The sequence below is a fragment of the Pseudophryne corroboree genome, chromosome 1, assembly GCF_028390025.1.
Source record: "Pseudophryne corroboree isolate aPseCor3 chromosome 1, aPseCor3.hap2, whole genome shotgun sequence".
NCBI classification, from domain to species: domain Eukaryota; kingdom Metazoa; phylum Chordata; class Amphibia; order Anura; family Myobatrachidae; genus Pseudophryne; species Pseudophryne corroboree.
In genome coordinates, this window is record NC_086444.1 from 50,402,690 (window position 1) to 50,416,696 (window position 14,007).

The window sequence follows — 14,007 nt, forward strand, 5'->3', positions numbered from 1 at the left end:
TTGGAATAGGGCGGATTTGGAAGTCATCCGCAGACACATAGGCAATTTTGAGCAGAAAGAGGGGCAATATGTTTTGAAGCCTGTCCTGCAGGGCATTGAGGGTCTGGCCAGTGAAGAAAAATTTACTGTTTATAACATGCATGATATAGCAAGATTGTTTTCAGAGACCCAAGCCAAGATAAACGAAATCATTGAACTGAACAATAGAGAAGCCAGACAAAATCAGGTGGGGAAAGAAATAATATGCACTGCATATGGTAATTATGTCCTCAACGCAATCACACATGTAATTAGAGACCTACAATCTGGTAGAATACCTGACATTTTAAGAGATAATGACCTGACCAATTGGTATTGCTCGCAATCTGACATTGGGCATGGGGAAAATACCCCAAGAGATGGTTGCAGACCTCTGCCCATCTCCACAATTAGGAATTTAGGCACTGTGACCCCCCACCCAAATAGAGGTTCACCCCGTTGTTACAACAAGCAGCAACCTTGTGCAGTCAGCGATATCCTATATGTCTCCTTTACCATTTCTCTACCTGTGTTCGACCCAAGCAAGTCTTTATTTGACAAACTGTCTACAGTTCACTCCATTGGATATTTGGAAAAGGACATTTACAAAGAGCGGCTGGACCTACCAGAACTACTGGTCCGAGTCGACGACATCTGGAAAGTTCCACATACTGCTTGCTGTGCAGTCAAGGGAAACCAATACTTGTGTCGCTGCAATGTTTTCGAAATTGAGACGCCAATCTGCGGCCTAGAATCAAGTAAACCAAGTACCCTAATCACAGATATAAATGAACTTGCCACCATTCCCAGCAAAGATATGGATATGGGAGGACCTGAACACAGTGCAAAGCCAAATACATCAACCAGCTATACAGCCAGAGACATTGCTTGTCCAGTGCAGCTAACAAAATGGAGAACTCCAGCGGTGAAGGTTACATACAACATGAATGGACAGTACTGCATAGTCACAAATCACGGAGAGTTCTTGTATGGGGAAAAGTCATGTCCAGTGCCAAACCCAAATTTCTGCTTTAGCCCACATGAGTATACCACCATTGGTCAGACGGTTATCACCCCAATCCCCGTTTATGAAGAGGACATAAATATAGATAGTGAACCAGAAATCTCAAACCTTGGAGAATATATACCTGTGTTCAACATACACATAGATAGTTTAACCTTAGATTTACAGAAACTCCTGGATAGGAAAGACACACACATAGTTCAAATTAATAACATGGTTGAGAAGGCAGATGCCACACTAAATAAATTACTGCATGATGGAGATTTTGAAATAACCATGACAAACACCTGGCTGGAGATTGGTTTAAAGGGCTTGCTGATCGGTCAAACAATCTTGCTAATCATTTTAATTTCACTGATATTGTGGCTTAAGCGCCTTATAAGGCAGGAACGCAGTAAGCTAGAAAAACTGGTAGATGCAAGATATAAGCAATTATTATGTTAATGTATGTGTGGCCATCATCATCAATTCTCACGGCCACAAGGGGGCGACTGTTGCCATATAGACCATTACATAACAATATAATTTAGTAGGTACCAAAGTTAGAACAAATTATGTAAATTAAATAATATGATTTATTACCCAATGTGATTTTAACCAGTTAAGAGTGTGTGTATATATATATTATTGTAAGGTATAACTTAAATAGGTTTGAATGTATTAGTCTTATGTTTTGAGAATTTAGTAGCATGTATTTCTGTGTGTTTTACTGCAAGATTATGGGTCATTATGTAAGAGACAGGTTTTCTCTGTGTAAGCCATATAGCCAGAATACACAATACATTGAGCATTACACAAATTCATCCCTTCCATGCCATTATTCATATCTGTATTAATCAAAGGATTAACGTCTGATCTGCGCTATACCAAGTACAATTAAATCAAAGTTTACATGATATGTAGATATATGTATACTGTATACTTGATTCACACACAGCAAATAAATGATTATAACTTGGTGGATAAAGTCAATAGGTCACCTAGCTCAGGTCTCATAATATGCAAACAGTTACTGGTATGAACAGGGTGCATTGGAATTCACAATCAAAGATCTTCATACCTTTAGAGAGTACATCAACCAGCTGGCCTATTGTCCAGTTATACTGCTGGCCAGAGGCAATGATAATATAGGATCAAACGCACTATAAACAGGTCACAATCATTTATGCTAACACCCTAGGGCCTAGGCGAAATAGATCGTTTACACATCCATACAAAGGTAGATCTCTGATGGATAAAGGAATACCAAACTTTATGATCCCAAAATTCTCTACATGCTCACCACCGTGGGACGGAGTTAGCAGAGAACGTTTTATTACACTTTGGAATCTGTCAAAACCTATAATTATGTACTCCATTGGAAACTGTGGGCATATACTAGTTTTGAATTGGTAGAATATAGGATATAAGGGGCAGTCTGATAGATAGAGAGTTAGAAGGAGAGGAGGAAGGAACAAAGTCCAGAGGGAGTCAGGATCCTAAGACGGTAGCTATGAATTATGCCCTCACATATTCTTGCAAGTGTATAGTATGTGTATTAATTGTTTAAGTTTGTAAAACTGTTTGTGTTTTATGTATGTACCATGGTTAAGGAAGTTTAGATAAATTATAAGATTTATTATCATTGTGTTATCTTATCTTGTAATTTGTATCACCTATAATAAATGTACTAGACAAAATAGAGCTGGTATTCCAAGTCTTGAACTCATTTTCGGAATCACTAAAGTTATACATGAAATCTGCATATATTATATAAGGCTCTGCAAGTTGGGACAACTGACTTGTAGTCAAAGTATAGTACTTATATGTTCAATGAGCCAGGATTATATATCTCTGTAAAGTATATTTAGGCTTTGCCTGGAAATATTTCCTGGACAGTAGAGATATAGCTCCTTTAATCTGAGCCAATCACAGGTATGAAAATAGGAACGTCCACGCATTACATATTGTGTGATTGGACCAGTACTAAACATCACCCCTTTTGTTATGAGCCCACCTATTTGTAAGCCTATTATAATATATTTGCAGATATAAAATACATAAACCATTATATCAATATATGATATAATAAATATATGTTATATAAGATTCCATAAATCAACAACTGACAACTCTACTCATATTATTCTGGCAGACCGTATGGCTGTCCGGTGGGAGGGGCCTGGTGTTGTCGGAGTGGCACTGTCAGTCATGCCTCCCGCTCTGCCCACACCACACTCCCAGTATGGAGGTCCTGATCTCTCTTGCGTGCTTCTTGATCCTACCCGTGGCGAGGTGAGAGAGATAGTGTGTGTGTGAGGGTGGGGCCCTGTGTGTGTTTGACTTGAGGGGAGGGAAGGGTAAAAGAGTTGTGAGAGGGATCTTGGGTGGGGAGAGCTTTGTGTGTGTGTGGTGGGGCACAGTCTGTGTGTAGGGGAGACCACTGTGGCACGGTAGAGTGCATTGTGTGTTTGAGATGGGAGAGAGCTGTTTGGGGGGATGTGAGTGAAGGGAGAGAAGCTGAAACCTGTGTTTTTGGAGGGGGGGTGGGGGGGGCTGTGGCGCCAAGAAAGGAGGGTGGCAGGTGCTCCTTTCCCAGGCCTGTAGGATGAGCCCAGTGGGGCGCCACGCCTGCTGCCCCCCCCCCCTTTCCCTACTGCAGACGGCACACTTTGGGCAGGGAGAGAGAGGGCTGAATGCTGCTGCGGCATCCTCTCTCCCCAGCCCAGGGCACACGCTGCTGTATGCTGGGATGGGGAGAGAGGCAGATACAGAAGCAGCGAGCCCTCTCTCTTCCTGCGTGATGTGGGGTGTGGGGAGTGATCGCACCTGCTCCCACCGGATCTGACACAGGCACCCCGGAGACCCAGACCCAGGGCCCATGTGCACCGCACTCCCTGCACCCATTATAAATATGCCTATGGTACTAGCAGGGGTGCAATGCTCAACTGCCGAACCCATATCAAAATTTGGGGCCCAGCAATGCTCATCGGTCGTCTCCAGAGGCCCCTGAAGGGCATAGCAGATAATTCCCCCTATTGATTTGATACCAGTATCAACAGGAAATTACTATAGAAAACAATGGGGGGAATTCAATTGTCCGCGCTAAATTTTTGTGCGAAAAAACAGGATATTATCACAATTTTTGTCCGATGTTTCACATTGGCTATTCAATTATACCCCTTTTTTCGCATGAACATTTTCCAGCTTTCTCGCAAAAACACATAGGATACGGGATAAGCTCCCGGACCTACTGTATGTGTTTTACCAGCCACAAAAATGGGGCAGTTATCAGAGATTTTTTTTCCGCCTGCCTCAGGCCGGTGGGAAACATCCCAGATGACTGGCCAGCATTGCGGACAATTGAATAGCCCCCTTAGGGGCAGATGTACTAAGCACTGAAGAGCGGTAAAGTGCAGAGAGATAAAAAGTACCACTCTATTGGCTCCTGTCATTTTTCAAACTGACTGTTGGCTGGTACTTTATCTCTCTCCAAGGGGTTTATTTACTAATATTCGTGTTTGTGCCGAATTGTAGGGAGTTTGATCTCGCATTTTATCGGATGTATTTTTCTGAAACTTTTTGAATCCATCTACGGTAATTTACTAAGCTGCCGAGTTTTCTATTTTCGTATTTTCCAATGTCGATGTGATTCGCAATGTCAGGCAGTGTTTTACGGGAGTTATTAGTAAAACACTGCCGGACAGAACACAATGAAGTCCGGCCAGATCAGTGAGATCCGTGCAGGGCTTCATTGTGTACATTATGAGAAGTGTTTAAATAGTTAAAAATCAAAGAAATAAATTGCATGGGGTCCCCCCTCCTAAGCATAACCAGCCTCGGGCTCTTTGAGCCGGCCCTGGTTGTAAAAATACAGGGGAAAAATTGCGTAGGGTCCCCCCATATTTATACAACCAGCACCGGGCTCTGCATCTGGTCCTGGTTCTAAAAATACGGGGGACAAAAGATGTAGGGGTCCCCTGTATTTTTAAAACCAGCACCGGGCTCCACTAGCCAGAGAGATAATGCCCATCAGCCAATCAGGGAGCGCCACGTAATGGCGCTCTCCTGATTGACAGGCTAGGTGCGCACTGCCAATCAGGAGGAGCGCACAGGCTAGAATAGACGAGAGCTCTCCTCCATTCTACTCAATGATGGGAACTTTGCGATCTGCGGTTAACCGCAAAGTTAATTGTGGTCACTCTAGTGGGTGACCCTAATTAACTTTGCGGTTAACCGCAGACCAAAAAGTTCCCATCATTGTGTAGAATGGAGGAGCGCTCTCCTCCATTCTAGCCAGTGCGCTCCTTCTGATTGACAGGCTAGGGACCTTCAGTGACAGAAGTAATGGGGGGTCCCGGCCTTCGGGGAAAGGGGTTCCATGTGTAAACATGGAACCCCTTTAGTTGCGTGGATCAGGTTTCCGGTTTGTTTTTTTATTCAAGTCCCTGGATTACGACGGATAAGAAGAGGACAGATCTACACAGGATTTTTTGTAAGTATCATTTTTATTTGACAGGTACCCCGTGGATTCTACTGGACAAGGGGACGAGGGGCTCCGTGGGACAATAGGTAAGTATGTGAGTGTGTAAGTGTGCATGTATGTAAAATAAAGCTTTACTGTCACGGTGTGTGTGTTGTGCTTTTTGGGGGGTATTTTTGTGTGTGGTAGAACTACAGGTACCAGCGGGCCTGTTATTTCCCCGCATTCTGGTACTTGTGGTTCTCCAAGTACCAGCTTGCGGGGGAGGCTTGTTGGGACTTGTAGTTCTTCAACAAGAGTCAATATTCTTATTTTTACACAAAGGCTATCAGCCCCCCATCCACCGCCCAGGGCTTCACCCCTGGTCCTTGGGTGCCTGGAGGGGGGGGACTCCTTGATTTAAGGGGTCCCAACTCCTCCAGGGAACCCCGGCCAGGGGTAACTAGTTGGGGGGGGTAATGCCACGGCCGCAGGGACCAATATAAAAGTGTCCCCCGGCAGTGGCATTATCTCTCTGGCTAGTGGAGCCCGGTGCTGGTTTTAAAAATACGGGGGACCCCTACATCTTTTGTCCCCTGTATTTTTTTAACCAGGACCGGACGCAGAGCCCGGTGCTGGTTGTATAAATATGGGGGGACCCTACGCAATTTTCCCCTGTATTTTTACAACCAGGGCCGGCTCAAAGAGCCCGAGGCTGGTTATGCTTAGGAGGGGGGACCCCAAGCAATTTAAAAAAAAAACATTTTTAAGGAAGACAGACCCTTTCCCACAGATAGTCATGCACGGATCTCACTGATCCGTGCGTGACTATCCAAACACGGCAGGAAAAGGCAGGTCTATTTTTTTGCTGCTTTTTTTCATGAGTAGCAAAAAAATACAACCGCAACTGAACATTCACGGACAAACACCACAATACGAATTAATAGTAAATTCCTACATCTCCCTCTCAGAAATATACAGGGCTGTTGAGTCAGCCATAGAGCTCCGGTACAAATCTGGAGGTGTGGCCACAACCCCTCTGAAAAAAAATAATAATGGAAAAAAGTATGGCATCATTACCCCCCAAGCAGCCGGGCCCTTCCAACTGGTCTGGGCTCAGGTTATCAGTACCTGCTACCCATAACCTCTTGGCGCCCCTGGACACATACTGGGCCTAATTTAGAGTTGATTGCATCAGAAAATGTGTTAGCAGTTGGGCAAAACCATGTGCACTGCAGGTGTGGCCGATGTAACGTGTGCAGAGAGAGTTAGATTTGGGTGGGGTGTGTTCAAACTGAAATCTAAATTGCAGTGTAAAAATAAAGCAGCCAGTATTTACCCTGCACAGAAACAAAATAACCCACCCAAATCTAACTCTCTCTGCACATGTTATATCTGCCCCCCATGCACATGGTTTTGCCCAACTGCTAACAAATTTGCTGCTGCGATCAACTCTGAATTACAGTACCCCCACTGTATGGAATAAATAAAGGACTAACACTTAAAATAACCAACAGTAATAGTACGGCTTAGTCGGAAGAAATAATCTTTGCCTACCCTAAACATTCTATTGCTATATGTTAAGACACATACATGCCTTGCACGCATAAATAGGAATGCGGTTTATGGGGGTAATTCAGAGTTGATCATAGATGTGATCAATTTAGCACATCTACGATCAGTTACACTGACATGCGGGGGGACGCCCAGCACAGGGCTGGTCCGCCCCACATGTCAGGCCCTGCCTCGCCCCGCACAGGTACAAAAGCATCGCACGGCGGCGATGCTTTTGTACCTGACGAGTAGCTCCCTGTCAGTACAGCTCCTGCGCGCTGGCAGGCCACTAACCGCCGTGTCCCGGGTGACGTCACGCCTCCTCCCCCAGACACGCCTTCCACCCCGCGACCGCCTCTGCCTGTCAATCAGGCAGAGGCAATCGCAGCCAGTGAGATGTTGATAGCATCTTACTGGGTTCCCGGTGTGTGCACGCGCAGTGCGGCCGCTGCGCGTGCGCACTCCACAAAGTAGTTCAGACTGCGATTGCTGCCGCTGCAGCGATGCAGTCTGAATTACCGCCTATGTATCTTAAGTTAACAAGTATAGGGGGTAATTCAGAGTTGATCGCAGCAGTAAATTTGTTAGCAGTTGGGCAAATCCATGTGCACTGCAGGTGTGGCAGATGTAACATGTGCAGAGAGAGTTAGATTTGGGTGGGTAATTTTGTTTCTGTGCAGGGTAAATACTGGCTGCTTTATTTTTACACTGCAATTTAGATTTCAGTTTGAACACACTCCCACCCAAATCTAACTCTCTCTGCACATGTTACATCTGCCACACCTGCAGTGCACATGGTTTTGCCAAACTGCTAACAAATTTTCTGATGCAATCAACTCTAGATTAGGCCCATAAACCAATAAAATAGATTTTAAAATTCACCTTAAAAAAAAATAAAAAAACACATTTTCCCACAACATCATGTATTAAACTAAAGTGACTGGAACATGAAATTTTACAACAGAGAATCTCGCTACGAGCTGTCTGCCTGGGGCTACGGTCTGTGCTGTTCTTGTGAGCCTCATAAGAATACTCTGACAATGCTGTAAAGAGAAGATAAAAGGCGGCCACGGATTGTTATCTCTTCTAGAAGGAAGCCGCGGCTCTTCTACGGACCATAAAAAGACATTTGCTTTGTCTCAGTATATACAGTAGAAGGTGACCTAAAATACTTATACATCCTAATTCACTGCCTTCCGAGAAAACCAAGGAAAATGCTGTGTTTTTATTACAAAAGTTGTATAGGTGACAAATACTGGGCCTGATTCTTTTGCCGCATCTACATCTTCATGCTAATGACGCAGCGGAGTTTGTGAATAGCAAGACATCCACTGTCAGTGCCTGGCAGCGGTGCAAATCTTTAGACGCACCATTAAAACTTGCATCAGCCATATGACAGGTGCAGTTTAATGTATGTCCGCCCATGTAAGCAGTTCTGTGTATTAGCAACACGCCCACCTCTGCCAAGTCACTTCCCTGTTACTTCCCAGGAACACCAACTAAAATCTCAAATTTGTTACGCCAATTGCAGATAGCTCTCAAAGCACAGGGGAATGAGACACAGAGCAGGCAGGGCATGGATCAGGGTGATATTTGTGCTGGGGAAGGGGGCAGGACTGTGTGTGTGTGTAGGAAACCCCTCCCTCACTGTTACCATACCACATAAACTGGTTACTGCCACTGCCTGATGACAAGAACACGACTCAGCCTGTGCGGGTCCTCCTCTTACCATCCGCAGCTCCACTTCCCCTCTCTCTCCCTCCTACACTGAGCCTCCATGTGGCTCCTATTTCCCGTGTCAGAGGGTGGAGAGGACACATGGCTTGGAAATAACCCAGGTCGCTATCTCCCCTGTAGCAGGTCACACTGGTGGCGGGTGAGCATAGAGGTATGGTGCCGCGGCCGCCCCCACGGCACTGTGCTCTGTGTGATAACTAGGACTGGGTGCTAAGGCCCTGCATGCAGGCATATCTACTCCCCTATAGTGTCACACCTCTTTAGAGGACCTGCTAAGCTCAAGCGGGCTTAGCCACACCCCCACACTAGGCCATTCCCTCCTCTCTGTTAGCGGGGGTCAACCGATCTGCTGGTGGCCCTGGCCATGACTGCGAGTAGAAGGCCTTAGGTCCCACTAAATGATTAGGGTTTATTATGCACCTGGTATTTGTATCAGTCAGGCACAGCAAAATATCATGGAAGGACGGAGATGTACCAAGCACTGAAAAGGGCAGAGAAGGGGACCAGTGGAGAAGTTGCCCATAGTAACCAATGTCTCTACCTCTGGTTCCCCCTCCCCCATTCATCCTTCCAGTGGGCGTATCCCCAGGATTATGTCCATGGCCCTCTTCTCTTTTCTCTGCACACCTCCTCCTTGGGTGATCTCATCAGTTCCTTCGGCCTCAAGTATCACCTCTATGCAGTCGACACTCAACTCTACCTCTCTTTTCCTGATTTCTCCACTTCCCTCCTCTTTTACATGTTCAGTCGCCTCTCTGCTATCTCTTCCTGGGCGTCGGGAGTGCATTCTCAAACTCAACATGGCAGAATCTGAACTCATGGTCTTTCCCTCCTTCTGGAGTCTCCTCCCCTCCCAGACTCTCACGTCAACACCACCACTATCTCTCTGTTCTCCAACTCCACTGGCTGGTAGTCATTTTTGACTCTTTCCTCTCCTTCGCTCTCCACATTCAATCTCTTGCCCTATCCTGTTCGTTTCAGCTCACAACACCGCTCGCATCAGACCCTTCCTCTCCCAGGAAGCCACCACAACCATTGTCCACTTCCTGTTCATCTCACCTCGACTACTGCAACCTTCTGCTCACTGGACTCCCCCATCTTGCTCCTCTCTAATCTGTACGTATCGCTGCAGATAGACTTATCTTCCTCTCCTGCTGCTCCACACTGGCCTCATCTCAAACTCCTCTCCGTTACATACAAGGCCCTCTCCAACTTCACTGCTCCCTACATCTCTATACACACTCCCTCCCGCCCTCTCCAGCCAGCCAATGAATGCTGCCCTCCCTTCCTTCTGATTGACCCACTCGCTCTCCCTCGTTCCATCAGACTATCCCCCCAGCCAGCAATCTGACAGTACTTTTCAGGCGCATGAATGGGAGTGGGTTATACCAAATGATTGTGTTTGTTTGCTGTTGTGAGAGGCATGGATGGGATCAGCATTTGGAGGGCATGCTGTTTCCTGTAGTGCTACTTGGAGATCTCAGGGGTGGCTCTTAGGTAAGTTAGCTCTCAATTTGGGTGTATTTCTGTATGTGCCTTTATCATGAGGGTTTACAATAGACAATTGCATGGCCCAGAGTGTGTACTGTTATCATGCAATACCGGGACCGCCGGTAACAGAGTAGCCATGAAGTTGGCCAGGTGGCTTACCATGTATTTGCAAACGGGTGCAACAAATATCTCTGCATTTCTATTACCATATACTGTAGCTTTTCAAGTACTGTAACACAGGGAGGCAATCAATTTTTCCGGCTGTCAGAATCCTGGCGGTCAGGAGGATACAGACGCCGGAATACTGGCTCACAGCAGCTATTCCCACTCAGGGGACCCATGGAATGGGAATAGATCCTGTGTTGACCGCAGCAAGCCACTGAGCCCGCAGCGTGGCAAGCGCAGTGAGCCCACAAGGGGACTCGTAGCGCCCGCCCTGCTGCCAGCATTCTGGCGGGCGGGATACCACTGTTGGGATACTGACAGACGGCATCCCGTCCACCGGGAATACATATGTATTCCGTTACAAGTACTGTATAGTGTGTTGCGGGACAACTTCCTTTCTGTTTTCACATTTGTAACATGCCAAAGTCACTTACAGATTTCTAGTATGCACAAATATAGTGGAAAAAAGGGTGGAGGACCTGGATTGCACATCCTATTACTAAAGATACCAAGAGGTGCTGAGGCTTCTAATACTATGCTGGAGGAAGAGAGATGCAGGTGCACACTCCTAGCACTAAGAACACGGACAATGAAAATAATTTAAATAAACGCTCACAAATAACATGGAGTATAATTGAAGTTCTTAGCACACATTTGCGCAAATTTCTAGTATGCCAAAGCCACTTTTACATTTACAGCACGGTAACACCACTTATATATTTATGGTATGACAATGCCTTTTATACTGTACACTCCTTAGATATTGTACAGATTGCCAGGAATCCAGGTCTAACACGTGGGGATGAGGTTGGTGAATTCACCTTGTCTGCACAAATTACAGTTTACATTTCTAGCAAAGCCGGATCCTTTAAAGTGCACTTTAGCCGTAGATAATTTATAAGTATATTGTGATATCTCTCGGGCAACATATCCCTCATACACGGAGCCAAGTCTCTGGCATTACCTGTCAGTAATTCTCTATTTCTCCGAAAATTGTTACTATATCCCACTGTCTTCCACCTCTGCAGAGAAGATGATGGGAACTTTGTTTTATTTAATCATTTAGAACAGCGCCTCGTTATAAACTATTTATATAAAAAAAAATAATGACGTAAAAGGACCGTCAAAGCTTTAAATAACCCTTAGTTACGGAAACTCCATAGAAGCCTGTAGCAGAATATCCTCTTAGTTTAATCTCAAAAAGAAAAATGAGGCTAGGGGAATTAAAGGCTGCCAGGTGGCACTTACTACAAACACTCTACTGAAAGTGGACAGATCTTTGAGAACGATAATGAAACACCGTAGATGACTGGGTTCGGTATACTGTGTTTACAATGACTATGTTAACACTCCTAGGGGAATATTCAAATGTTTGAAAAGTCAGTTGGGAGTCTGTTTTTTCCTATCTAATAGACAGGAAGAAACAGACAGACACCCAACCGACTTTTCAAACATTTGAATTCCACCCATAATGTTGACATGGTGATGTCGACATGTTCATCGTGTTAGTATTCAGCATGTCAACACTGAGGAAACGGTCATGTTGCCCATGTATTTCTAAGATATCCCTAGCCCTAATGTTGACATTTTCACAATGTTGACATCACAGCTGCCGACACTGTGGTATCCACATTCTGATGTCGGCATAACCAAGTCGGCAGTGTGACGGCATACCAGATGACTGAACTATGCAGAAAGCCTTCTACAGAGAATTTCACACAGGTAAGAGTTCAGAATAATCGACATTTCAAGGCAAAATGGACTCTGATTATATCTAGGGCAGTGGTTCCCAAACTTTTTTGAATTACGGCACCCTAGAGTATTAGATTTATTTTTCACGGCACCCCTAGGCCAAAAGTTTCTTTTTGAGAAATTTAGAAAGAAATATTGAATGAAGCAAATTTTGTTTATGTGTCATCCTTAGGTTCAGTTATATGGTGAGGGACAAGATTTGCTTCTGTTTGTCCACATATATTATTACTGACAGCCACCAGCACTAGTTTTACCTATCACATTGACAATAAATAGTAGGAATTGGTCCTGGACCACCAACCTAGGGCACCCCTGCAAGTGTCCCGAGGCACCCCAGGGTGCCACGGCACACAGTTTGGGAACCACTGATCTAGGGTTTATTTCCACTTAGTTCTACAAATTCTCAGTAACCTTCCGCCATGTTACATGTCATTAAGCTTTAACCAACACAATCTTGCTAACCTACAGGGAATACGGCTATTTATTGTACACGATAGAAAATGTCAGTATAAATTTCATCGTCAACCCACGTTTCACCCAAAGATTGTTTCAGTTGCTTAAATCTGTGGTTCTCAAACTCAGTCCTCAGGACCCCAAACAGTTCACGTTTTCCAGGACTCCCAGCAGGTGCACAGGTGTACTCATTACTCACTGACACATTTCAAAAGATCCACAGGTGGAGCTCATTATATCACTTGGGATTCTGTCAGGAGACCTGGAAAACATGAACTGTGTGGGGTCCTGAGGACCGAGCTTGAGAACCTATGGCTTTAATTATAGGTTCTCAAACTCGGCCTTGAGGAACCCAAATAGTTCATGTTTTCCAGGTCACCTAGCAGGTGCACATGTGTAGTCATTACTCACTGACACATTTCAAAGGATCCACAGGTGGAGCTCATTATTTCATTTGGGATTCTGTCAGGAGACCTGGAAAACATGAACTGTGTGGGGTCCTGAGGACCGAGTTTGAGAACCTATGGCTTTAATTATAGGTTCTCAGACTCGGCCCTGAGGAACCCAAACAGTTCATATTTTCCAGATCTCCTCACAGAATCGCAAGTGGAATAATTAACGTCACCTGTGTGGAATGTCCATGAGCAATGAGCAGACCTGTGCAGCTACTAGGAGACCTGGAAAAAATGAACTGTTTGGGGGTCCTGAGGACGGCGATGGAGTATCCACCAGCTTAAACATTCTGTAACCCAGAGTAGCCAACAGATTTTAGCAGTCCTGACTTTTTAGATAATGAAAGTTAGCACCTGCGATCACAAAACATCTAAACAACTTTATCATAAAACTGCGATCCAGCCCAAAAAAAAAATAATAATAATAATAATAATAAAAACTAAAAAAAACTAAAATACTCACTGAGAAAAGCGTAGGATTTGGGTTCATTGGCATTGAGATCCGACAGGTAATCCATAGTGTCTTTTAAACATTTCAATGATACATTTGCTGGAGATGCAGTAATGCCAACAAGACACAAAACAAACACATACACTCCGTCTCCGGCCATTGCGACACGTATGAAATAACACTGCGAATCCTCGCTGGCCTTGGCTTTTATAGATAATTGGTCAAGCGATTGACTAACCAGGACAACAAATCTGTCTTCCAGAGCAGCTGTACAGTTTAAGTAAAAATCATAATACGAAAAAAGAATCAATTAGCACCCCAGCTTTACCTCTGAATAGGACACTTCTCCAGTTTCCCGTCCCTTATAAAGCCTGAGCCCTGGCAGGAAGCTGGCGTGACGCAAATACAGACACCGCAACATAAGTGTTAGGATCCAGGCTACAACACCTACAACTCTAATTTAATACGG

The 14,007-nt window shown here is 44.9% G+C and overlaps 1 protein-coding gene across 1 annotated transcript in view; it reads right to left on the reverse strand.

Moving 5' to 3' along the window:
* The window catches only part of LOC135055182 (O-acyltransferase like protein-like), an 84,591-nt gene extending 70,893 nt beyond the window's left edge, over nucleotides 1-13,698 (reverse strand). Inside the window, exon 1 of the mRNA XM_063958956.1 lies at nucleotides 13,551-13,698. Within this exon, the coding sequence (XP_063815026.1) occupies nucleotides 13,551-13,698 (148 nt within the window). The remainder of the gene's footprint in view (nucleotides 1-13,550) is intronic.
* Between the last annotated feature and the right edge of the window lie 309 nt (nucleotides 13,699-14,007).